Source organism: Marmota flaviventris, chromosome 3 (assembly GCF_047511675.1).
Source record: "Marmota flaviventris isolate mMarFla1 chromosome 3, mMarFla1.hap1, whole genome shotgun sequence".
Taxonomy (NCBI): Eukaryota; Metazoa; Chordata; class Mammalia; order Rodentia; family Sciuridae; genus Marmota; species Marmota flaviventris.
In genome coordinates, this window is record NC_092500.1 from 59,903,994 (window position 1) to 59,930,555 (window position 26,562).

Below are 26,562 nucleotides of genomic sequence, written 5' to 3' on the forward strand. Positions count from 1 at the left end.
GTGTATCACTTAACAGATAACCCAGTAAAATAAAAGTCACTTTATTTAGAAGAGGCACTTTTAACATATGTGTGGTGTATGTGCATATATGTATGTGGGTGGGGGACAGGTGAATCAGGATAATAAATACTGTGGGGGCAAAGGAATACTCCCCTGAACTAGCAGGAGGATGTGGCAGCAATGTACAGAGCCTAGGGGGTGGAATTCAGGGACAGGGAGGTGGATTCAAGGCTAGGTCGGAGGCTAAGTGGGACAAGAAAAGAAGCCAAAGAAATTGGAGGAGCGGGGTGGTGGGCCCATGAGCATGGGCATCTGGTTCTTGTGCGTGATCTTGATCTAGAAGGGAAGGGAAGGGAGCATGTTCAGAGGCTGAATCTGATACCTTGGAGATGGAACAAAAGGATTTGGGGGAAAGATGTGGCACTGTTGGTGGGTTTCTGGGGTTCTGGGGAGATCATGGTAGGGAGCCAGTCTGAGAAATCAGAGTTTTAGAGGAAGGGTATCAAGGGGAACTTTGGGTATTGGGAGGAAGTCAAGAAGGTTGTGGGATGGAAATTGAGGATCCATGGAGCCTGAGGATTCTGTTTTTGGCAGGCATAGGCAATACTCACTGTACAGGGTGTCTGTATCCAGGGTTCCCCGTCAATTTGCATGGGGAGGGTTTTTATGGTGCTGTGGGAGATCGAGGAAGATTGGTATAGATTTTTTACTGACCAAATATCAAGACTCTGGTTCCCCTTGACCCTGAGACCCTTTGTCACTGAGGATGATCTCTAGCCCTTCCCACTATTCCCATGCCCTCTTCCCTTCTTCCCTCAGGCTGCTGACTGGAATCTTCCTTACTGAATGGTGATCTCAGAGCACTTGGCCAGCCGATGTCCAGCACTCTTGAGCTTGGTATAGATCTGGCCCATTTCAATTGCACCCTCCAGCCCCACTACTTCCAGTCGTTTGTCACTTGGGTCTGCAGTGAGAAATAGGGAGATAAGTTTTATAGAGGCAGTGTTTTCCCAAAGGGAGTCACACTTTCCCCTTAGTCCTGCCCACTCAACTCCTCTCACCTTGTACACAAGTTTTCAGGATATCAGGGTCAGTGATGACTTTAGCTGTTGTGCCCAAGGCCTGGTTGATCTCACAGCTATCCCCATGGGGTCTCTTGATATCACCCCAGAGGTTGGAGCCACCGTGCATGCTAGGTATGTTCAGCACTGCGATGCCTTCTAGGGACATGTTACTCAGATCCAGCGGTTTCCCACAGATCTGAGGGGAGTGGGGCACAACCCCAGTTGGGAAGAGCACAGATCCTCACCTCATGTTATAATCATGGATGTAACTGTTCCCTTGACTATGTAACAAACTAGGAAGGCCAGGATTTGGAGGTTTGTAAGAGATGAAAGAAAAAAGGAACTAGTGCATCTTGAGGACTTAGGAAGTCAAGGTTGGAGAGCTGGGAGGTCAAAGAAGTATAAGTTCAAGAATATGGGAAGTAGGGGCTGGGGTTGTAGGTCAGTGGCAGAGGACTTGCCTAGCACATGTGAGGCACTGGGTTTGATCCTTAGCATCACATAAAAAATTTAAAAAATAAAATAAAGGCATTTTAAAGAAGAAGAAGAATATGGGAAGTTCCTCGGGGTGCCTGTGCAGGGAAATGCTTGGCTATAAGAAGCAGAAAGGACGTAGAGTAGGGTCTCATCATACATACCTCAACTGTCAAAGACTCCTCCAACTTTTTGCATGTTGAGAAGATGGATTCAGATGTGGCAAATTCGAAGTACCATAGCTTGTTCTTCATTCTGTAACAGCCCCAGCACAAGGCCCAGTAGGGAGGGAACAGGTTATACAGTGGTGGTAGAGGTGGTAAATAACAGGGAAGAGCATCAATCTCCCAACTCCAAGGGGAACAAGGGTAGCTTTATTTTTCAGAGGTGCGGGGTTTCCTAGAGGTATCACTGCCCATCTAAACATTCTGAGTCAAACTTGGTCACAAAGCCAGTCCCTGACACCATGTATGCCCATGCTCCTCCCCTTTTTCCTTCACCTGCTATTGAACTTCTCAGGATATTTCTCTCGCATGATGTGAAATCGGTGAGCAATAGAAGCATCCTGGAGAGTTAAGGGCATATGATATCAGAAACTGGCCTAATCTCAGAGCATATTCATGTTCGTGTTCTCTCTCTGTCTCTCCCTCCCCCCCTCCCCCTCTCCTGCCTCTCCAGTCTAGGTGCAGCATGTTCCACATGTTCCACATTCTTTATTTGCAACTCACACCACTATACCCCATTTCTAATTTCCCCATATCACTGCTTCTTTAACCTCTCCCTTCCCTTTCTGTCCTCCTCCAGCCTCTGCCTCCTTAACCCCCACTTCCACCCTTCCCTCTGTGCCCCAGTCTACTGACCACACCAATGGAGAAGTAGTTATTGATGATTTGAAAGGGGACTGGATCAGTCTTTTCTTCAGTTTGTTGGGGTATCACTTCCAGGGACCATCGATCTATATATACCACCGTACTCATCTCTAATTCCCTGAGAATCTTTGCCAAATTCTCTCCTTCATACCCTAAAGGTGGAAGAGAAGACAGATTAGCACTGAGCCCTGAGTCTTCCAGAGCCCTCCTCTTATCCCCAGATCTGCAAATCTCCAAGAACCCTCTGCTCTGGTTCTGCAGAATCTCCTAGCCATCAACAGTGAAAGGGTAGGGGGCTGGGGATGTGGCTCAAGCGGTAGCGTGCTCGCCTGGCATGCGTTCGGCCCGGGTTCGATCCTCAGCACCACATACAAACAAAGATGTTGTGTCCGCCGAGAACTAAAAAATAAATATTAAAAAAAAAAAAAGTCTCTCTCTCTTTCAAAAAAAAAAAAAAAACCACTGAAAGGGTAGGATGTGCAGCCTCTGTGGACCAAGGTTAAGAGGGGTCAGCCTTGCTGGGAATGGTGGGGCACACCTGTAATCACAGTGGCTTGGGAGGCTGAGGCAGGAGAATCTCAAGTTCAAAGCCAGCCTCAGCAATTTGACGATGCCCTAAGCAACTTAGTGAGACCCTAAAACTTTAAAATTAAAAGGGCTAGGGATGTGGCTCTGTGTTTAAGCACCCCTGGGTTCAATCTCAGGTATAAAACAAACAAAAACAGCTACAAAATTCATCTGGAGAATTGGAGAGAACAGCTAGGAAAATGCTGAAAAAGATGAGTAAAAAATGGGGACAGTCTCCCTCACTCCCTCATGCTTTCTTGCTTCATTCCACCAGGAAGAACACAGAATAAAGGAAGTATCTAAACAGTATGATACTGGCACAGTGACTAGAATAAGCAATTTAATGGTAAAGAATAGAGCTGGGAATGGTGATGCACAACTGTAATCCCAGCTATGCAGGAGGTCAAGGCAGGAAGACTGCAAGTTGGAGGACAGCCTCAGCAACTTATTGAGACCCTGTCTCAAAATAAAACATAAGCTGGGAATGTAGCTCATTGGTAGGCTTGCCCAACATGTGCAGGGCCCTGGATTCCATCCCTAGCATCACAAAAATAAATAAATAAATAAACAAATAAATAAATAAAAATTAAATTAAATAATAAGGATAAAATAAAATAAAAAATAACTGAGGAGGATTTAGCTCAGTGCCCAGGTATTCAATCCTCAGTAAAAATAATTTTTTTTTTTAAAAGGGCTGAGGATGTAGCCCACTGGTAAGAGTAGTTACCTAGCATGTAAGAGGCCCTATTCTTAGAACTTAAAAAAAAAAATAGTTTTCCAAATAGATTTCAACATATTTGGGAATTTAGCATACTACAACATTTCAAATAAATGGAGAAAAATAAATTATTCAGTACATGGTACATGGTACTAGATGAAGAAGTCTTTTTTTTTGTCCCCAGGGATTGAACCCAGGGGCACTTAACCACTGAGTAACATTCCCAGCTCCTCGCCTTTTTTTTTTGTATTTTATTTAGAGACAGGATCTCACTGAGTTGTTTAGAGCCTCACTAAATTGCTAATTGCTGAAGCTGGTTTTTTTAATTTTATTTATTTATTTATTTATTTTGAGAGAGAGAGAGAGAGAATTTTTAAAATATTTTTTAGTTTTTGGCGGACACAACATCTTTGTTTGCACGTGGTGCTGAGGATCGAACCCGGGCCGCATGCATGCCAGGCAAGCGCGCTACCTCTTGAGCCACATCCCCAGCCCTGAAGCTGGTTTTGAACTTGTCATTCTCCTGCTACAGCCTCCCAAACTGCTGGGATTACAGGTATGCACCACTGTGCCTGGATAGAACTCACTTTTTAAACCAATCTGAAGCAAAAAAAGTAAGTATGAAAAACTAAAGCAGTAGGGTTGGGGATACAGCTTCATGGTAGAGTACTTGTCTAGCATGTGCAAGTACCTGGGTTCAATCCCCAGTAAACAAAATAAGCAAAAACAAACAAGCAAACAAAAAACAGGATTTGTACTAGAAGAAAAATGAGTGAATTTCTTTTATAATCCTTGGATGAAAAGGTCTTTATAAAGCATAATAGAGCTGGGGTTGTGGCTCAGAGGTAGAGTGCTTACCTAGCACGCGTGAGCCACTAGGTTAGATCCTCAGCACCACATAAAAATAAAATAAAGGTATTGTGTCCACCTACAACTAAAAAATAAATGTTTTTTTAAGCATAATACAAACCTAGGTGCCAAAGAAGATGGATAAATATAATTATATTAAAATTTAAAACTTTTGGCCAGGTGCTGCATGCCTGTAATCCCAGCGGCGGGAGACTGAGGCTGCAGGATTACAAATTCAAGGTAAGCCTCAGCAACTTGATGAAGTCCTAAGCAACTTAGCAAGACCCTGTCTCAAAATTAAAAAAAAAAAAAAAAAATTATAAAGGGCTAGGGATGTGGCTCAGTGGTTAAGTGTTCCTGGATTTAATTCCTGGTATTAAAAAAAACAAAAACTTTTGTATGGTTAAATAAACACACACCTAAAAAAATATAAAAACAAGGCTAAAAGGCACATACATAATAGGATTAACTTTCCCAACATTCAAAAAAATGCTTATAGAACTAGGAGTGTAGCTCAGTGGTAGAGCACTTGCCTAGCATGCCTGAGGCCCTGGGTTTGTTTCCCAGAACCACCCACACCAAAAAAAAAAAAATTACAAATCACTATATTAAAGTCAATAGAAGAATGGGAAGTAATGCAAATAAGCCTATCACAGAAGAAATACAAATGGCCAATATGCACAAGAAAGATAATCAATATTACTAATAATTCAAAGAAATGTAAAATGATTAGTTAACTTTTTGTTAATCAAATTAACAATTTATAAGAAGATTAAGAAAACTGTTTATGAGTTTATGAGTAAACTGTCATTCTCATTTGTTGTTAGTTGGAGCATGAAATAATAACTCAGCCAGGCACAGTGGCACAGCTACTCAGGAGGCTAAGGCAGGATGATCACAAGTTTGAGGCCAGCCTTGTCTAGCCTCAGCAACTTAGTGAAACCCTGTCTCAAAATAAAAAAATAAAAAAGATTGGGGCTGTAGTCAGTGGTAAAGCATCCCTGAGTTCAATCTTCAGTAACCAATAAATAAAATAATATAGCTCAGTGGTTGAGTATCCTTAGGTTCAATCCCCAGAACTGTAGGAAAATAAAAAACAAAAACACCTCATCTTTGGAAGGCAATTTGGCAATTTTTAATCAAAGCCATTTCAAATTTGATCAAAACAGCTAGGCATGGTAGCACTTTATAATTCCAGCTACTCAGGAAGGTGAGGCAGGAAGATCTTAAGGTTGACCAGCCTGGATCACTTAGGGAGATCCAGTCTCAAAACCAAAAATAAACAGGGCTGTAGGTATAGCTCAGTATGGGATTCAATCCCAGAACCATGTGCACACCAAAAAAAAAAAAAAAAAAAAAAAAAAAAATATATATATATATATATATATATTGTTTTGACAAAACAATTACTTTTAGGAATTTCTCCTACAGAAATTAATGCACATGTACAGAGATGGATCTTTGTTGATGTGCTCTCTGAAATACTGGAAACAATCTAAATGTCCACCAGTAAGGGAAGGCCATATAAATTATGGCAAATTCATGGAATACTGTACAGATATTGGATATAGAGTGAAATCTATCTATATGTACTAGCATGGAAAGATTTCCAAGATATATTCAATGAAAAAGAAGTACTAGAACAATCTGTCTAGTGTGATTCCATTTATTTGTTAAAACGTCATATGTGTGGGTACACATACGTGTATACATATAAAAACACAAAAATTATGTTGGACATGGTGGCACACTCCTGTGTAATCCCAGCTACATGAAGGCTGAGGCAGGAGGATCACTTGGACCCAGGAGTTTTAGGACAGCCTAGGTAATTTAGGGAGATCCATCTCAAATAAATAAAATTTAAAAATAAAAGAACCTTACATGGCAAAAGAGACTGTATTTAAAAGAGACTGTGATTAAATTAAGGATCTTGAATGAGAGATTATCCTGGATTATCTGGATGGTCCCAATGTAATCACAGGGGTCCTTAAAAGTGAAAGAGGAAGGCAGGAGTGAAGAGTCATAGAAGAGGTGACAACAGAAGCAGAGATCAGAGTGATAACATTGCTGGTTGGAAGTGGGACCACAGCCAAGGGATGTAGGCAGACATTAGAACCTGGAAAAGGAAAGGTGAATGATTCTTCCCTGGGCTCTCAAGAGAAAAACAGTTCTGCCACTTCCTTGATTTTAGCCCAGTGAGTCCTATTGTGGACTTATGACTTTCCAGAACTGTAAGACAATAAATATGTGTTGCTTTAGGCCAGCATTTATGGTAATTTGTAACAGCGAGAAATGGGAAACTAATAAAGATTATTTAATAATTCCTCTTTTTCTGCTCAGCCATTAAATATGGTGTTTACTAGGATCTTGCTATCCTTATCTCCTTGGGTAATCTCATCTCCTGTTAGGCTATCAACTACCAGCACTGGGAATAGATGACTCTCCAAGGTGTATCTCTATCCCTGATTTTTCTTCTAAATTCCTATTAGAAATAGACATCGATTTCTATCTTCCTACCACATGATCTCCATCTGGTTGCTCCAATGACACCTCAGCTCAACATGTCCAAAAGTAAATCTATCTTTCTTAAAATGGTCTTGCTTACATAGTCCCCATCATAACAAATGGCACCCCCATCTGCTCAGCTCAGTCTCTAAACCTAGAAAGTGTTCTATGCTTATCTCTACCTCCTCCTCAGTAATCCAGCAGATATCAAATGCTGTTGCTTCTATCTCATTAACTCCACTGCTGTTCTTTGCCTTTATGTTTATCATCTCTTATCTGAACCATTGTAATAAAGGTAATTTCCTATCCTATCTCTTTCTTCACCTCTTATCCATGCTCCCCAGAGCTCCCACGGTGACACTCCTTTCACTTCCTTCTGTTCAAACCTTATGGGTTTTTTTTTTTAAATGCTGACATATAATTTTCATTTATATTCTTATAGTCATTATTCAGGTCAAGTCAGCAGAAAACTGCTTTCAGAGTTTCATTCATAGAACACACAGTGAAGACTCAACATATCTAATATCAAAGTGACTAGTACCAAATGAAAAATTTAATTGTTGTGGACTCGAAAACTGGTTTAAAAAAAAATTGGTCAAATGGCTGGGCACAGTGGGGCATGCCGGTAATTGCACCTACTCAGGAGGCTGAGGCAGGAGGATTGCAACTTTGAGGTCAACCTCAGGAAGATCCTGTCTCAACATAAAATAAGAAAAGGGTTGGGAATGTAGCTCAGTAGCAGTGTACTTGCTTAGCATACAAGAAGCCCTGGGCCTCAATTCCTAGTAACACACATATACACACACACACACACAAAAAAAAAAAAAAAAAAAATGTTGTATATCTACATACCTCAATGCCTCAGTGGCTTAAAAGGTAAAACAAATGAGTGACGAGCAGAGAACAAGAGAATTGTGGAGAATTGAAGAATATATGCCCCACTTCAGAAATAATCAAGTTCAACTGCCCACTGTGGCATACTCCTGTAATCCCAAAGGCTGAGGCAGGAAAATGGTAAGTTTGAGTCCAACCTCAGCAATTTTGTGAAACCCTGTCTCAAAATAAAAAATAAAAAGTTGGGAGTATGGAGCTACCAGTGGTAGAATGTCACTGGGTTCAATCTCCAGTACCACCAAAAATAAAAATTAAAAAAAAAAAAGATTAATTCCAGAAATTCAAAAGGCTAAGGGTTGGGCTGGGGTTGTGGCTCAATGGTAGAGTGCTTGCCTATCACATGTGAGGCCCTGGGTTCAATCCTTAGCACCACATAAAAATGAAATAAAGATATTGTGTCCACCTACAACTAAAAAATAGATATTAAAAAAAAAAAGAGGCTGAAGGCTGAGGCAGGAGGATCATAAAGTTCAAGGTCAACCTCATCTACTTAGCAAGATTCTCAGCAATTTAGCCAGACTCTGTCTCAAAATAAAAAATAAAATGAACTGGGGATGTACCTTAGTGGTAAAGTGCCCCTGGTTCAATTCCCATACCAAAAACAAAAACAAAAAAAAAAAAAAAAGAAATAATCAAGTTCAAAGAAATTGAAAACACTGCAAAGCAAACTACAAAATAATACAAAATCATTTCTGTAGGTTTTCAGCTTGCCAACTTTGGCAGAGTATGGATAAAAAATCTTCAGCACAGCATTAATAGCTTCCAATAGCTTCCATAATCTGTACCTGCTCAACTGGGTCCTCCCTTTGTCCATCTCCCACCTTGCAGCCTAGGTTCCAATCACAGACACCACCATGTTGTTTGTTGTCTCCTCTGGCCTCTACCACTTTCCCCACTTAGAATTCTTTCACTCTCCTTAGCAGACCTTTATTACCTAATCTCCAGTGAGATTTTGAAGCTGAACTCTGAACATAACAGCTTCAATACCAAGACACTTCAAACACAATTTTTTTTTCAAACAAAAAACTCTTTTCTTTGAAAGGAATAAGATTAGAAATGGGAGTGCAGTTAGGAAACTACTGCAATAGACTCAGAAAGAAATGATAGTGAATGAATGAATGAATGAATGACCACCTTTTCATCATTTGAATGAATGAATTAATCACGGACAAGCTCCCTTCTAGCTTCATTACTCTTCATCTGGCTTAGCTCTTACATAACCTTCCTCATTCCCACATGGTTCCATCTACCCCCGCTATGTTCTTTGATCCTCTGAGCCCTAAGAGTTGTTTAGGAGAGACAGACATTTATTTTTAGGTTTATAGGAAAGAAGACAGTCACCCTTGGTCCTTCTAGGCTCAGAATATGTTCCCTATTTCTTCCAAAACTCTCTTCTTTTAGTTCTTCCACTTTGGTACTCACCCATCTGTGCCTCTTTTTCCCCAATGCTCTTTCTATACCAGATGCCTACATTACTCCCCATGACTTTCCCTTCTTAACCAACTCCCTCCAACCCCTAGCAATTTCCAACCACTTACCTCCTCCCCACCTTAGGCAACGAGCCAGATCATTTCCAGTGCCCAGGGGCAACACAGCAACAGGAGGTACAACAGGCAAGTTGATTTTGTCTGGGGAGGCAGGTGAAGAGATATATGGGGAGAGTGGTTCTGGAAGACCACTGCCCCCATATTCCGCCTAGAGCTTCTCCTTGCACTGACCAATGGCCTCTAGAATCCAGCCTACTGTGCCATCTCCACCACACACCAAAATACGGCTGTCAGGAACATCTTTGAAGAATCTGAGCCTGAGACAAAAGGGGAGAGAGAAAAGATGAAGGATAATAGGACTGAGGTTATCTAATTCCTGGACAGCAGATTACTTCTTTTTTTTTAAATATTTTTTTTAGTTGTAGATGGACACAATACCTTTAGTTTATTTATTTTTGTGTGGTGCTGAGGATCGAATCCAGGGCCCAGCAGATTATTTCTTGTGTCTCATTCATATTACCTTTTTCCCCTTTTTCAAAAGACTTGAGTTTTGGGCTGGGGATGTAGCTCAGTGGTAAAGTATTTCCCTAACATGCCCTGGGTTTTGTCCCAAGCACCTTAAAAAATGATTAAATTTTTTTTTAATTTGCTTTTTTTGTTGGTACCAGGCATTGAACCTGGGTTGCTAAACCACTGAGTCACATCCTCAGCCCTTTTTTGTGTTTTATTTAGAGACAGTGTCCCTTAAGTGTTGCTTAGGGCCTTGCTAAGTTACTGAAGTTGGTTGGCTTTGAACTCATGATCCTCCAGTCTCAGCCTCCCAGGTTGCTGGAACTACAGCTATGTGCCACCACACCTGGCCATAAATTATTTATATATATATATATATATATATATATATATATATACACACACACACACACATATATATACATATATATATATATATACACACACACACACACAATTATATATATTTTTATATATATATATATATATATATATATATATATTTTTTTTTTTTTTTTTTTTTTTTTTTTATTCCCCCCTGGTACCGGGGATTGAACTCAGGAGCACTAGATCACTGAGCCACATATCCAGCCATATTTGTATTTTGTTTAGAGACAGGGTCTCACTGAATTGCTTAGCACCTCGCTTTTGCTGAGGTTGGCTTTGAACTTGTGATTCTCCTGCTTCAGCCTCCCTAGTCGCTGAGATTACAGGTGTGCACTACAGCTCTTGACAATAATTTTTAAAATAAAGAAGACTTGAATTTCTAGAAAGAGAAAAGGACAATGGAGAAAATTATAGCTACTCCTTAGTGGTTAGGGGAAAAAATGGATCTTCATCCCTTGAAAACAGGACAAAACACTGGGGATATAGCTCAGTTGGTAGAGTGCTTGACTTGCATGCACAAGGCCCTGGGTTTAATCCCCAGCACCAAAAAAAAAAAAAAAAAAAAAAAAAAGAAAGAAAGAAAGAAAACAGGACAAAGATGGAAAGAGAGCTGAGAGGAGGAGATACCTTAGGGAAAGAAGCATTCGAAATTCTGGTGTCTTGGGTTCCCCTAGGCCTCCTCTCTCAATATGCACTGTGTACTGTTTACTCTCAACATGTATAGACACAAGAAAACACTGTGATATGGCCCCTAGCCTATACTCACCCTTGTTCAGGACCATCCTTTAGGAGGTTGATCACCTGCCGAGGGTTTAGTATATATTGGAACTTCCAAAGGACCCTGTGTGAGTAAAAAAAGGAAAGCTTCATGTTTTCCTCAAGGTGATCCAATTAGATACATATTCCTTTTCTCCCTCCAAGCTCTGGCCCTCCCTCTCCATCTAGAAAGACCCAATGTCTTTTTTTTTTAATATTTATTTTTTAATTTTAAGTGGACATAATACCTTTGGCTGAGGATTGAACCCAGTGCCTCATGCATGCTAGGCGAGCCCTCTACCACTGAACCATAACCCCAGCCCCCCTAATTTATTTTTCCTCACCTCAGTCCCTGCTTTCCACCACTCTTGGGATTGACAAAGACTAGAAGTGGGTGGGTGTTAGAAACAGGGTTGATCTGCAGTTGGGGAAGAAAATAAGAATAAAGAAAGCAGGATTTTGTCAGTGTTAAAGTGGGTCCTGGAGACAGGGGCAGAGGACTGGCATTTCCCAAATGCTTTCCCCCTCCTTCATGTTCTCCTCTCCTCTCCTACCCCATGGAGCCTCTAGAAATCAGGCAGCACTTCCCAAGGATTTCCCACTTCAGTCCCTCCCATGTCAGCTCCAGCCAAAAACTGACCCCACCATGAAGCCCAAGACCTCAGCCCTGTACCCGCAGAGCTTCAGAGATGCACAAATTTGAGTCATCAGTGGTCTTTTGGCTTGTTTTGCTGTGTTTGCGTTCCTGTTCAGATGCCTGGGAGGGGAGCAAAGCAGAGGGAAGGAGAGCTGGATTGTGTATAAATCCCTAAACAGATGGGCCTGACTCGAATCCTAGAAGTATAGGGTCTCCTGTTCTAAATGACATTCTATGTGTCTCACCAGGACGCTGGGATAGATGGAAGATGGAGGCAGGATGTGATCCCGGAGCAGCCCACAGTCACACTCAGAACCCACGGCTTGCAGGCAGTCATCATGAATCTGAAAGACAAGATGGGCATACAGGATCATGCAAGGGACTCTACCACCTTTCAACTTGGGTCTGGATTGGAAAGAGAGCCCTTGGGAGCGAGGACAACTACAGCTGTAAAGGAGGTGGGATTGAGGAGGCCTGTGGAGAGAGGGCCCTTGAGGAGAGACCAGAAGGCATAGACTGGAGGGAGAGCTCTCACACCTCTAGGTGGCACCATACGCAATGCAGCCCGGTTAGACTGTGGTAGGTCCGGATCTTTTTCTGACAGCGGTCACAGCGCCCGGACTCACAGCCTCCTCGCACCCACACGTGTGATTGGACCTTAGGGAGAAAGACAGTTCCTAGTCTGCAGAGACTGGGGGAGGAAGAGGCCGAGGGGAGCAAAAAACTAAGGACCGGGGCCAAGATGGGGGTGGCAATGTGGGGAGTGGGAGAAGCTTCCAGGGATCACTCACACCAATGTCTTTCCGAGACTTGGCATAGGTGCTGACTTCACAAGGCAGGGCCTTCATGGCACACTGGTCGTGAACAGTGTACTTACAGACTGGGGGAAAGGGAAAAAGGTCAGAGCCTTAGCTGCAGTCCTTTCCCACATCTGTTCTTTACTTGGGGAAAGGATCACCCTCTAGAACAAGACATCAAATTCCTTGCTTTCAAGGGTGTAGCAGATAATTAATTTTTTTGTAGGGGGGATTCACCTCCAAAAACTGTGACTTCTTCTCACTCCTCCTAAAAAAGCAACTACCACCCTAAGCCTGTCTCCACACCATCCATGGGCCAGCTGGAATTAGGCTGGATGATCTAAGGGAGGCCCAGAAATAACATTATCAATAATAACTAATATTTATTTATTTCTTGGTATTATGGATTAAGCCCAGGGGAGGTCTACACCTACCTACATCCCCAAACTTTTTTAAATTTTGTTTTGAGACAGGATCTCACTAAATTGCTTGGATGGCCTTGAATTTGCAATTCTACTGCCTCAGTATCCCTGGTTGCTGGGATTACAGGCATGTGTACTAAACCCAGCCAATAACTACTTTTTGTATGTGTGGTGGGGAAGGGTGCCATGGATTGAACCCAAAGGGGCTTAATCACTGAGCCACATCCAAAACCTGTTCTTGCTAAGTTGCTTAGAGTCTCACTAAATTGCTGAGGCTGGCTTTGAACATGTTATCCTCCTGCTTCGGCCTTCTGAGCCATTGGAATTACAGGCATTCACCACTGTGCCTGGCTAACTACTTTTTATTGCATTTTATAGTGTGTGATTACAACGTGTGAAGCACTTTTCTTTTTCTTTCTTTTTTTGCAGTACTGGGGATTGAACTCAGGAGTACTCTACCACTGAGCTACATCCCAGCCCTTTTTATTTTTTATTTTAAGATAGGGTCTTGCTAAATTGCTGAAGCTGCCCTTGAAATTGTGATCCTCTTGCTTCAGCCTATTGAATAACTGGGATTACAGGTGTACACCACCATGCTTGGCTGTGAAGCACATTTTTTTTTTTTTTTAGTATCAAACTATTTAATGCTCACAATGACTTCATTTTCAGTAGAGGAAACTAAAGCTTAAAAAAGATGCGTGATTCAGTGGGTTTGATTCCCCAGCACTACAAAACAACAAGTTATGTGGCTTTCCCAAGATCACATAACTAGTTAGTAGCACAACCTAGTATTCAAACCTAATATTCAAACCCATGTCTTAGTTCAGTGTCATGCTCCTGCAGATAATTGGGCTCCAATCTTCTCCCACACTCCCGGGTCCCATTACTTACGGTTACAGCTCAGCCCCTGTTTGCCAAGACCAATGCTCAACTCGCACAGGTTGCAGTAGACTGGTCTGGGAAATCTCTTGGGTCTCCACATGTGCTGCCCATCATCCTTCAGAGTCTGGGAGGGCACAGAGGATGCTAAGGAGTGTCTAAGCCCTTAGCAGGCTAATCTCTGACAAGTAGAAGCCATCCTAACAAGCTTCTTCTACTCACCATCTCCAGCCCCAGCAGTACTAGCAGCGGCACCGTAGTGGCCCCAGCTCGGACCCACTCAGCTAGGGAGACAGAGCCACTGCCATCATAGTCAATCTCTTTCATCATCTCCTGAAAAATCTGAACAGAGTGGGAAGGGACTTGGGTAGATATGCCCCTCAGAGACCTCTCCACTGTCTCCTGGGATACCCAGCACAACCCTCCTAGCTGAGGGAACAAGGTGGCCTATCAGAGACAGGGTAAGGCAGATGTAGGATCACCAAAGAAGAAGGCATAATAAAGGACAGGGAGGAAGAACTGCCTTACCGGCCTCAGCTCTGACACATCCCAATCCAGATATTCAGCCACTCGTGTCATCTGGAGTATGATTCTTTCCACTTCCTGGGGCAAAGAGGAAAAGAGCCACAGCCATACCCCCATTGCTACTGCCACACTAGACTCTTCTCCAGAAACCAGGGTTTCTGAGCTCCATTCCCAGACCTCTCTCTCATTCTTAGGTGCTTCTACCAAGTAAATAAATGTGTTTGTATATTTGCAAGTCAGCTTCCAGTTCATGTCTCCAGGCTTCTCTTTTAGGGGTCAAGAGCTTAGGACCTACTCCCAAATTTAGTCCCTAGAGGATTCAATGTCTTCTAGCCTTCTCTCTCTCTTTTTTTTTTTTCTTTCTTTCTTTTTTTTTTTTCAGTGCTGAGGATTGAACCCAGGACCTAGAATGTACTAGGCAAGTACTCTACCACTGAGCTACATTCTCAGCCCCTTCTCTGCTTTTTACCCTGGGGCAGGAAAGCACAGACAAGTGGAAGCACACTCCCTTGCCCAACATACAGGTCCCACAACTCACTGAGCTGTCCAGGATCCCATTTCCGTCCGTGTCATACAGCTTGAAGGTGACTGTGGGGTGTTTTAGGGAGGCTGGGGTCAGTTTGTGAGAGATAACTAAATAATTACACCAGAATACAGGGGAAACAGAGATAGGGAAAAAAACTTTTGGGTGAAGAGCCTAGGACTTAGGGTGGAACTGAAAAAGGAGACAAAAAGGGAAGGAAAGCAGGCATAGATGCCACTCTCAGTGAATCAGATGGGGGAGATAACACACATTCCCATATCCCGAGAACATCCCAGACTGCCTACATAAGAATGTACAAAATGTGGGAATTCAAGTGACTATGAGGGATGGCATTAGGTATAAGTAGTCTGGAAGAACAGAGGAAATGGGCCCAATCTCTGGCCCCACCTTTGTCTGGCCCTGTCAGCCTTTAGGAATCCTGAAAGAATGAGGGAAGGGAGGCTAGGGAATGAATATCTCCCTTTTCCCTCACCTTTCCTCCCCTCTCCCAGTCCAGAATAGCAACTCACATTCTAGCTTATCTTCTGGCCGGCCACCCTCCAGAAGGGAAAAGTAACAGGAGACATCACTGAGACATACCACATTTGCTACAAAAAAGTACAGCAGATCTGAGGTCAGGGCCCCTCCACTTTGGTTCTCTTCTCCTTTATTTATTACAACTTTCCCCCTTGAACTTTCCTCCAGCTAACTCCTAGTCCAGCCTTACTACCCTCCACCACTCTCTCCTGACCCACTCAACATGTGACTCAATTCAACCTCATCCTCAAACGCACTAATTTTACTTTTCTTCCACAGGCCCAGCCCAGTCCTACCATGAAACATACCTTTCCTTACATTCTCTTTTAAGCAGTGATCAGTGTGGAAGGAATGAAACAGTGCCAGGCTTAGGTGATGGGGAACATTATCCACTTCCAAATAGATTTTCAGGAATTGCTCAAATCCCTCATAGCCAATGGCCTGTGATGGAAGTGAGCATTACTCTGGGAGTTTGCAGGGTAGGAGTTGGGGACTGAAGAACTAGGAATAGTGGGCCCAGATACAGTAAGTGCAAAGCTGAGAAGCATTTGAAACAGTAATATGCTTCTTGGCAAGCCAAATCCAAAGGATCTCTTATTTTGTCTTAAAGCAAAAGCTGCAATGACAATGGACAATGGGGCATTTAGAGGCGAGCTGACAAGAATAATCCCTGAAGTGGGGATTCCAATGGAGTGGCAAAAAAAAAAAAAAAAGAAGAAGAAGTTGATTAAGGAGCAGAATTTCCAGCTGCCACTCACATCTCCTTGGAGATATTTGGCCATCTTCTCGTTCTCGAAGAGTTTTAGGACATCACTGACCTTTTGGTTGGAGTCTAGGTGTGAAGAGAGTAAGAAAAGAATATTAGTCCATCTTGGCATCTTGGCTCTTCTGGCCTTCTGCCAGAGTCCCACTCAGACATCCAATGGGAAAAAAAAGATTTGAATGAGATGAAGGAAGAATTCTAAGGAGAAACACAGAAATACAAAGGGAAAAACATTTCAGATCCTCTAACATGGTACCACTCTTTTCTTTTCTGGGGCTTGCAGAAAGCAGTCAAAGTATACAGAAGGTGGGTAGAGAGCTGAGACCCCAGGCATCTCCCTATCTGTTTTTCTCCCTTACACAGTCATGGGTCCATCTGACAGACTGGCTTAAAGCCACTGGGGAAACTGGGGCATGATGGGGAAAATATAATAGGAAGAAAGAGGGATTCTTTGGGTAGTCTCCAAGAACTGAAGAGCTGGGAGGAAGGCTCACATTCCATGTATTTTTGCAGCTGGGCAAAGTCTTCAGGGCTTAATAGTCCCCTTTCCTTGGCCATCTTTCTGTTTTTCTGAATGATGGCCAGAAAGATAGCTTCGTAGTAGTACTTCTTGCGGTTTGTCCTCTTCAGAGGGTAGGCCTGAAGGAAGATGACAAGAGCTACATGGAGAAGAGCCAGCTGTCTGGATTTCTTTGTTTCTCTCTGATCCATTCAGTCTTTACTCCCACTGTGATTTCTGTGCTTTCCTTCTCTGTGTCCCTCCCTAAACCTCCCCCTCTCTATTTTCCCTTACAGAGCCTGTCCTCTATCTCTGTTTCTCTGACTCATTTCTTAACTTTCTCTCCTTCATTTCTGGATCTTTTCCCACTCTGACTTCTCCCCAAATCCATCTTGATTCACCTGACCCTCATCACCTCCCCACCTTCCACCCCTCCTTTCCAAGTCTATATATGTTTATATGAATATATCTCTGGCCTGTTTCTGTGTCTCACGCCACCCCCAGTCTCTGTAGTCTCTTCATAGCCCGACTTCTCTTCCATCTCAGGTCTGCAGTCCCCGCCAGCCCTCCGGGTGGTTCTTACTAAGCTAGCACGCCTCCCAGGCCAGGACCCCATTTTGCTCCGCCTCTAGCTGGGGTCCCCAGGGCGCTCAGCTACCCACTTCCCCGAGCCACCCACGCCCCGCAACGACCTCTAGCGCTTCTGACGCGCGACACAGAACCAGCGCAGGCTCAGGCTGGGTCCCTAGCTCTGGCCCCGCCTCGCCGTGGAGCTCCACTGGGAAAGGGTGGGGACCCAGGCGCGCGGGGCTGGGAGGAGGTAGTGGTAGAATGCTCTGTACACCAGCCTCATTTCCCAGGCGCCGCACCATGGAGCTGCGTGCTGGAGTCTTGGATGCCAGGGTCTTCCTTCCACCCTCCTAAGTTTAAGGAACCTAGGAGGAACCCTAGGTTTAGGGAACCCCAACTTTCTGCTATTGGACCCAGGAAACAAGGAGGAGCTCTCACGTGGATATTGCTGATCCTCACACTCCATCCCCCCAAACAGGGACCAAGTTGCAGAAGGCGACTTGCCTTGATGGTTCAAAAACAGCAATACAATAATTACATGTTACAGCTGAACGTGGTGGTGCACGCCTGTAATCCCAGAGACTTGGGGGTGGGGGCGGTTTAAGGCTGGAGGATCGCTGAAGCGGGAGGGTCTGGAGTTCAAAGTCAGCCTCAGCAATTTAGCGAGGCCCTAAGCAACTTATTGAGATGCTGTTTCAAAATAAAAAATAAAATAAAAAGTCTGGGGATATGGCTCAGTTGTTAAACGCCCCAGGGTTCAAGCCCCAGTACCAGAAGAAAACAAAAAATACGTTATTACATATTACAATAGTAAATAGTACAGCACGATTTTAGAGTCAAACAGAACTAAAAGTCAGTTCTATTTGGTTCCAATTCTTAGCTCTGATAGCTCTGTGTGTCTCGGGCAAGTTAAATCTGTAAAGTGGGGAGAATGATACCTAGCTTTCACAATTATATTAAATAATATAATATATGAAAAATGCCTAGTATAATGCCTTGCATACAGGAAGCCTATAAAAATGGTAGTTATTATATTAAAAGTTAAGTTTTTATTATTTATTTTGGATATTGGGGATTGGACCTCGAGGCACTTTACCTCTGAGCCATGTCTCCAGCCCTTTTTACTTTTTATTTTGAGACAGGTTCTCACTAAGTTGCTTAAGACCTCACTTAAGTTGCTGAGGCTGATCTCAAACTTGCAATCCTCCTGTCTCATCCTCCAGAGTCACTGGGATTATAGTTGTGCAGCACTGCATCCTCCTCCCCACACCTGGCAAAGCCAACTTCTTGCCTCAACTGAATATCAGCTCCTCCAAGAGAGCTTCCTTGACTGTTCCATCTTAAAATGGTATTTCTTCTTTGTTTCCTTTATAGAATTTATCACAAGTAGAAATTATCTTCCCTATTTATTTGTTTCTTTGTGTGTGTGTCCCAGGCAGTGGGGGAAGGGGAGTTATGGGATTGAATCCTGGATAATTCTGCTTCTGAGTTACATCAACAACCCTTATTTTTATTTTATTTTATTTTTTGTGGTGATGAGGATTGTGGTGCATGCCAGGCAAGCACCCCACCACTAAGCCACATCCCCAGTCCTTATTTTTATTTTATTTTGAGACAGGGCTTCACTAAATTGCCCAGGCTGGCCTTAAACTTGTGATCCTCCTATCTTGGCATCCAAAGTAACTGGAAATTTGCTTTTTATTTACTGTTCTCTTCTATCAAATGTGAGTTCCATGGCTGAGTCTGGAGCTCAGTGGTAGAGTGCTTGCCTAGCATGTGTTAGGCACTGGGTTCGATCCTTAGCATCACATACAAATAAATGTAATAAAATAATTATTTTAAAAAAATGTGAGTTCCATAAGGGCAGGAACTTGTCAGTCTTGTTTGCCAATATAGTCCAAGTACCTAAAAGAACGTCCAGCATATAGTGAGTGCTCAATATAGGTTATACGAATGATTGTATAAAGCAGGGGAGTCTTATTTTGGAACTGTTAATCAGTATGATTAAATGGATAGCAGTGTCTACTTAACAGTAAGGAAAGGATGAGATAATTTGGAACACATACAGTAGATGGTAAATCAATAGTTGGTAAAAGAGTAAATGATTCTATAAAGCATTTATTGAGTTACTTCATCAAACATTTTGACCTCCATTTACTCCTTTGGGGCTTATGAGATCAGGCAAAGCAGGGAGGCCTTTAGGGCCTACAATAGTTCCGCCCCCTTCCTTTCTGATGGCGCAAGAACCTTCTCTGCAACTTCTGCCCTTGGGACATCTCTGCTGTCCACCTCTATGCAGTACAACATTCCTGTTCCAGGGCTTTCTGGGAACACTTGGAAGAGGGTCCTGGGACACTGACATCCTGGAGAAAAGACTACCCATTTGGCCTTTACCAATTACTATAATTCAACTTCTGCTGCCAACAGATCTAATGAATATATAACAATCTTAGTATCAATAGGGCCTGCATTGCTTAATTAGCCTTTCTGATTAACCCCTTGGGGATTCTTACATTACTCCAAAGTTCTGGAAAAATAGAATCTGAGGGAGAAAATGACAGCACAAGGAAAAATAAAAGAGAGGAAAATAAATCAACTATTGATTTACCACCTACTGTATGTGTTCCAAATTATCTCCTTGTCTCTCTTTTCACAATGACTCAACTTGTTTTTGCCTCTTCCTAGCTCTCCAGGCCTTAAACCTGGAGAAGTAGTATGTAGCAATTACTATATATTAGTAACCACTAGTTACTAGTTAACTAAGAAAACGGACTTTGGGACAGGTTTGTGGTATAAACCTGTAATCCCAGCACTTTGGGAAACCAAGGCAGAAGAATCCCAAGTTTGAGGCCAGCCTGGGCAACTTAGTGAAAACTGTCTCAAAAATTTAAAAAAGGTTGGGAATGTATCTCAGTGGTAGAGCACTTGCCTAACATAGCAAAGGTCTGAATTCAATCCCTCCTACCACAAAGGGGGCAGGGATGGACTTTCAAATTAGGCATAGGTTAAAATCCTAGCTTGTGGATGAGTCATTTCATTTCCTTGAATCTCAGTGTTGTATATGTATGCATAAGTGCCTCATGAATGCTGAGTAAGCATACTGCCACTGAGCTATGCCTCCAGCCCAACCTCAGTTTTCATCAGTAAAATGGGTACCTAGAGAAATCTGTCACAGAGTGGAGATTAAATAAGATTGTATAAGCAATGTATATAATAAACTGTGTGTCACAAAGAATTCAATAAACATTAGCTATTATTCTACCTAGAGAAGTATATGTGGACATTATGAAAAATTATGCCACTGAACCAGAAAGGCACAAGTTCTAGGGACTTCAAGCAGCAGTGAAGCTCGGGTGTATACCTTCTACCCCTTTTTATATATCAGGTACCGACATATAGTAATGTCAGAATCCTATACTTTGCTCTGGAATTTTTAGAAACTAGACTGTTAAGAGTCCAAGGACAGAGGCTGGGGATGTGGCTCAAGCGGCAGTGCGCTCGCCTGGCATGTGTGCGGCCTGGGTTCGATCCTCAGCACCACATACAAACAAAGATGCCGAAAACTAAAAAATAAATATTAAAATCTATCTCTCTCTCTCAAAAAAAAAAAAAGATGGGGAAATCCTTTAAAAAAAAAAAAAAGAGTCCAAGGACATCCCTGGGTTGAGCTCTTGGACATAAGGACTCCTGGATCTGTTCAATCTTCTTTTTGACTTCTTTCATTGAAAGTTTGGATGCCTCTGGGGGTGAAGGACAGCAAGCTGCAGGATCCTGGGCCCTTAAAGATCTGGAACAAGTTCAATTTTGTCCTCTAGCTCCATCCCAACCCTGAGGCTATAACCTGGGCTAGTCCAGGCGAATGCCAGGGCTAGAAGGGTGGGGTCTGCTGCCTGCCTGCCAGCTATTTGTGACTCACTCTACCCTTCTCTCTTCTGGTTTCCCTACCCACCTCTTCCAACTTGGGGCAAAAGGAATATGTTGATTTAAAGGTGAAGAATGCTACAACATCCTCAGCTGGGAGTTGCCAATTCTCATATTTTACAAAGGAGGAAACTGAACAACAGGGCTCAGTGGCACATGCCTTTATATCCAGGTTCTCAGGAGGCTGGCCAGGAGGATCCAGAATTCAAGCCCAACCTGGGCAACATACTGAAACACCCTCCACCCCATCTCTAACAAACAATCAAACGAAGAGAATGGAGGAAAGTAAGACTTAGAGAAAATGACTGTCAGAGTCTTAGACTCTAGATGTGCTGTCCTTACTCCATCCCACTAAATCTTAGTATCTCTCATTCCCTAGATCTAATTTTAAACATCAAACACTAAAATTGGTGTTAACCAAGAGATAAATATTATTGCTAAAGCCAGTGCTAACATTTAAATTTTCACATTCCAGGTCATAAGCTGATCATTACTCAAGAATTAGCTATGTCCCCAGGACATTCAGGCTGTCCCAGCAAGAATCCCCAAGGGGCAGGCACTCCTAGTTTGAGGGCTCAGGCCTGATTACCTGGGCCTCTGAATCCCTTAACTCTATCAGGAACTGTATCCTCTTCCTCTCCCAAGACTGATAAAAGGTCTATTATTCCCTGTTCATTCCTGCTTCTGTAAGTCAGTGGTCCCCGAGAGAGAATTATTTGGCCCGAAGCCTCAAAATTAATTAAACCTCCACAAACATCGCAGACGATAGTGTTGTCTGGTTAAGGGGGTGGTACATGTGGAGGGTATCATTGCGTAGTACTGGAGGAAGTTACGATATTGGCATGGTTGTGGGGATGTGGCCATGTATGTTCTGAGGCTGAAGAGATGTCTAACACTATTTGCATTTCTTCCGCGAGAAGACTCATTTCTTTTACTTGAAGCTGAAAAGTGGGATTCAGAATCAGGGATTTTTAGAAACTAGCTGGTGACAGGTGTGTAAAGGATGAGGATAGGAAGTTGGGGACCAGGAGGACAAATAAGAACCCTTCTCCACCTGTGCGGCACTGTGGAGATTCCAAAAGGGACTTCCTTGGGAGTCGGGTTCCCAAGAAGCAGAGCTTCATCATCCTTCCGAGTGACCAGGAAGGATGGAAGAAAATGTCTGTGGAGAGGCTGCCTACGCGGTTCTGGCCCAACCCTCCCCCTGCCCGCGGCGTCCCAGCGCAAACCACCCTAGCCACCCACTCCAGCTGTTACGCTTCCTCCTTCGCTGCCTCGCAGCCCCAACCCAGCCCGCGAGGCGACCCCTTTGGAGGCCGGCCTCCTACTCCGGTGGGAGAGCGTGGAAGGGCGGGGTCTCTACCTTGCCCGAGGAGGGCGAGCGGTCGGAGCTGAAGCGCTGGCGCTGGCGCTGGAGGAGCTGGAGCTGGAGCTGGGCTGGAGGGGACGGGCCAGGCAGACGCAGCGGCCTCGGGGCCGCCCCAACTCCTGACGACACAGCTGCCCGCCCCCCACCCAGCCTGCTCGGCTGCCGCTCCCGCGCCCCCAATACCGGGAACTTCGAGACCAGAGAGGCCTGTTTCCAGATTTCCAGTTCAACATAAACTGTCCCCCGAATGTCTCCAGGGCTCTGTTCTGTACCACTTTCTCATTTTCTGCCCTCCATCTAGTCTTCTAGTGCCTGGGGTAGCTCTGCTTCCTTCTTTCTAATCACGGCCTCTCCCCTCATCCCAAACCTGGGAAGTCAAGAGCAGAGGCAGGCAGATGAGAAGAACAGCTTCATAGCTGTCCAACCACCCATCAGTTCCCCTATCCTAATTGCTGCCACCCTGGGCTTCCCTGTTCAACTCCTTTCCATCCACCATGACTTCTCACCCAGGAGATCCCACAAGGGCAGGGCAAGGTTCCACACTCCACTTCCTGAGATCCAGTCACCTCCCTTCTTGCATGGCTTGCTTGACACTTCTTGAGACAATCTGTCAGCCTTTCAGACTTATTCCTCCAGTCTATGGACACCTCCATGCAAAACTCATATCCTCTCCCTAATTCTAGAGTGCAAAGAGCTCTCTGGTCTGTGTGCACCATTCCTCTATGCCCTAACCCTCCCATTTTACCTACTGACCTCAGCAAGTGATGCAGAAGGCCCTAGTCAAAAGTAGGGGCTAAAAGGAGATCCTTTCAGTTTCTCTTGCCTGGAATCTGTTCAGGAGCTGTCAAGGCTCTGGGGGCAGCATGGATGGTCCTCAGACTGGTAGAGCAAGGGAGAGAGACACAGCCTAGGGACTTACTGTTAAGACCTGGGGACCCAGGCATCCTGCTCCCTAGCCCCGCCCCAACCCCTAACTCCCTCCTACCCTTCCTTTGAAGTAGGGCAGAATGACAAAGCCTTGAGTTCCTGGAATAGTCCCTCTTACCTTTGAGGTGGAAGGAGGGGGAGGAGAGACCTCTGACTGGGAGTGTGTATGTGTATGTGTGTGTACACACATATATCACATACACAAAATATATACTTATGCTTGGTAGGGGTCACAGAGGAAAAGAAATGAATGAATGCATGAGGCCCTCTAGTGGAAACAGAGGGAGGCAAATAATTCCCAATTGTCTCAAGACTAGCTAGTTAAAGAAACTGCTCCACTTTTTCCAGAAATATGGCTGCTGAGTAGTAAGGTTTGAGAACATTATTATATCTAAACTGGAGATCTCTAGCAGAGATTGGAGGAGGGGCTGTCTCTGCAACTGTGTCCTCTCCAGGTTTTATCCTCAGTTGTTTTTTTTTGTTTTTGTTTTTGGTACCAGAGATTGAGGAGCACTTAACCACTGAGCCATATCCCCAGCCCTTTTTGAGACAGAGCCTCACTAAGTTGCTGAGGCTGGCCTCAAACTTGCTATCCTCCTGCCTCAGCCTCTAGAATCACTGAGATTACAGGCATGTGCTCATCCTTCACTTGGAAAAGTATTTGCTTCATTGTTAGCAAAGGTTCTTTTTTTTTTTTTTTAATTTTTTTTAGTTGTTGATAGACTTTTATCTATTTATATGCGGTTTGAGAATTGAACCCAGTACCTCACACATGCCAGGCAAATGTGCTACCACTGAGCCACAGCCAGAGCCCCAGCAAAGCTTCGTTTTGTGACCTCCTTAGTCATGGCCAACAAATACTTTTGAAGGCCAACTATATATCAGGTTCTGTACTTAGTTCTGCAGGATAGGCAAAAACAGCCCAGTTTAGGGACTGTAGAAAAGAGTGTAAATATTATAAAGCTTCTCTGCTCTGAGTATACAAGTAAGAATAGGTCCATAACCCCTCTTCCGGTCTTTACATAAAGTTAAAGACACGCCTTTGAAGACTTTTTTTTTTTTTTTTTAACTTCAATGGGTGTTATTTGTTTAGTAAGGAATAAGATGAAATCAATCTTACTCTAGCCTTCTTTGTATCTTGTTTGGATCTGTGCTCCATCATACCCCAAGTTAGTAATTGAAGGTGGGGAAGAAAGGCAAAGAAACATCTAAAGAGGAGGCATCTAATGCCTACAGTTCCAGGTGCTCATTTCTGTAGTCAACCACATCATAAAAGTCAGAAAGAAAGAAACCGCAGTGAACAAAGGGAAAGGAAAAAACAACAGCCTGTTCTCCCCAGCCTCTTTTTACCCCCTTCCTCCTCAGGGTGGGGGGTCACATCCGGGGCCCCGGGCTGGGTACTAGGTTGGTCTACTAAGCAGACAGTTGAGTTTCACTTCCTGTCACCCAGAACTGGGGCAGGAGGTTTTGGGGCACAGTGGGGGATTAGGGTTAGGTAATGAGCAGTGCCCACTTTAGGATTCCCCTTGCAGAACAGGCCCATCAGAAGCCACAAAGACCATTCCTTAGATACTGATGTAGTCCACTAATTTTTAGAGGCTTCCTATCATACTCACCTCTTATTAGTTACAAGGCTAAGGACAGGATGATGGATGGGGCAGGGCTGAAGCACAACGGAGTCTGTCTTGGATTCTTGCTTTAGCCTCCCTAGTAGCTGGGACTAAGTGTGTGTTGCCCTTCCCATCTGTACGTAAATAGGTTTATTTTTCTGTTCTGAGGATTCAACCCAGGGCATTTAACCACTTAGCCACATCCCCAGCACCAACTCCCCCTTTTAAATTATATTTATTTATTTATTTTTAGGTATAGGTGGACACGATTTCTTTATTTTACTTTATGTGATGCTGAGGATCGAACCCAGTGCCTCACACATGCTAGGCGTGCATTCTACCTCTGAGCCGCAATCCCAGCCCACCCAGCCCCCTTTTTATAAAATATTTTATTTAGAGATGGGGTCTCCGAGTTGCTTAGGGCCTTGCTAAGTTGCTGAGGCTGTTTGTTTTTGAACTTGTGATCCTCCTGCCTCAGACTTGCCACTGGGATTACAGGCATGTACCACCACACGCATGGTTTATAGTTTTTTTTTTTTTTTTTTTTTTTTTAACTATTAAAAAGTTTATTTAACAAAAAGTTTAATATGAAAATATACATGACCTGATTTTTAGGTCATAGTTAGTCCCTTTGGAGAGGGGTGATGGATTTCTCTGCTGAATAGTCATTATTTGTACCTGTTCCCAAACTTCTAACATGATACTATTTCCTTGTATTACCACCATTCCACTATTGTTCTGTTGCCCATTAGTTCCGATATCCACACATTCATCTATCACAAGATTCTTTTTTTTTTTTTTAATTTTTAATATTTATTTTTCAGTTTTCGGCGGACACAACATCTTTGTTTGTATGTGGTGCTGAGGATCGAACCCGGGCCACACGCATGCCAGGCGAGCGCGCTACCGCTTGAGCCACATCCCCAGCCCCGATCACAAGATTCTTAAAGGGGTCAGATTCCCCATAATATTCCTTGGACATGTCTGGCACCATTTAATTTCAATGATAACTTCTTGTCCATAAATTTTTTCAGCTCAAGAGGGTGAGCTTGGTTTATGTTGTGTACTGAGCAGGCTCAGAGATGCTTTTTTTTTTTTTTTAAATAGTTGTAGGTGGACACAATATCTTTATTTATTTATTTATTTTTATGTGGTGCTGAGGATCGAACCCAGTGCCTCTCACGTGCTAGGCAAGTGCTTTACCACTGAGCCACAACTCCAGCCCAAAGATGTAAATAGTTTTTAAATAAATCTTTTTGAGACCTGTGAGTTGGGTCCCAGGTAGAAGTCAAGGAGATGGGAGAACGGAAAGAAAGCACAGGTGTGGCCCTGAAAAAAACTTCTGAGGTTTAATTTGCTTGACTAAGGTCCTAGTCAGCCAATTGCTGTTTTAATTTTTGTTTTGTTTTTTTTAACTAAGGCATGCTGCCTAGTGTTAGAGGTGGTCACTAATATTCACAGAGGTACTGTGGGCATTAAAATAAGGGTTACAGAGGAAGGTAA

General features: G+C 43.4%; 1 protein-coding gene and 1 pseudogene across 4 annotated transcripts; both read right to left on the reverse strand.

Annotated features, from left to right (window-relative positions):
- Nucleotides 1–25: 25 nt before the first annotated feature.
- Nucleotides 26–23,436, reverse strand: Dgka (diacylglycerol kinase alpha). 4 transcript variants are annotated; one of them, XM_027926974.3, is made up of 24 exons: nt 23,276–23,432; nt 16,658–16,802; nt 16,159–16,232; nt 15,709–15,841; nt 15,394–15,471; nt 14,879–14,928; nt 14,344–14,418; nt 14,038–14,157; nt 13,828–13,942; nt 12,509–12,597; nt 12,255–12,374; nt 11,963–12,061; nt 11,754–11,837; nt 11,425–11,498; nt 11,091–11,165; nt 9,659–9,744; nt 9,479–9,568; nt 2,399–2,559; nt 2,039–2,103; nt 1,703–1,793; nt 1,062–1,260; nt 844–964; nt 612–672; nt 26–336 (listed from the first exon to the last, which is right to left on the reverse strand). In XM_027926974.3, the coding sequence occupies exons 2-24, from the start codon at nt 16,719–16,721 to the stop codon at nt 244–246; spliced, it is 2,217 nt and encodes a 738-aa protein (XP_027782775.1). In that variant the 5' UTR covers nt 16,722–16,802; nt 23,276–23,432; the 3' UTR covers nt 26–243. The 4 variants fall into 4 exon arrangements, with proteins under 4 accessions (XP_027782775.1, XP_027782785.1, XP_027782796.1 ...); XM_027926984.2 differs by lacking the exon at nt 23,276–23,432 and adding an exon at nt 22,517–22,645; XM_071609783.1 differs by lacking the exons at nt 26–336; nt 612–672; nt 844–964 and having other exon boundaries at nt 1,168–1,793; nt 23,276–23,436.
- Nucleotides 22,820–26,111, reverse strand: LOC114086238 (small nuclear ribonucleoprotein G pseudogene; annotated as a pseudogene).
- Nucleotides 26,112–26,562: the final 451 nt, after the last annotated feature.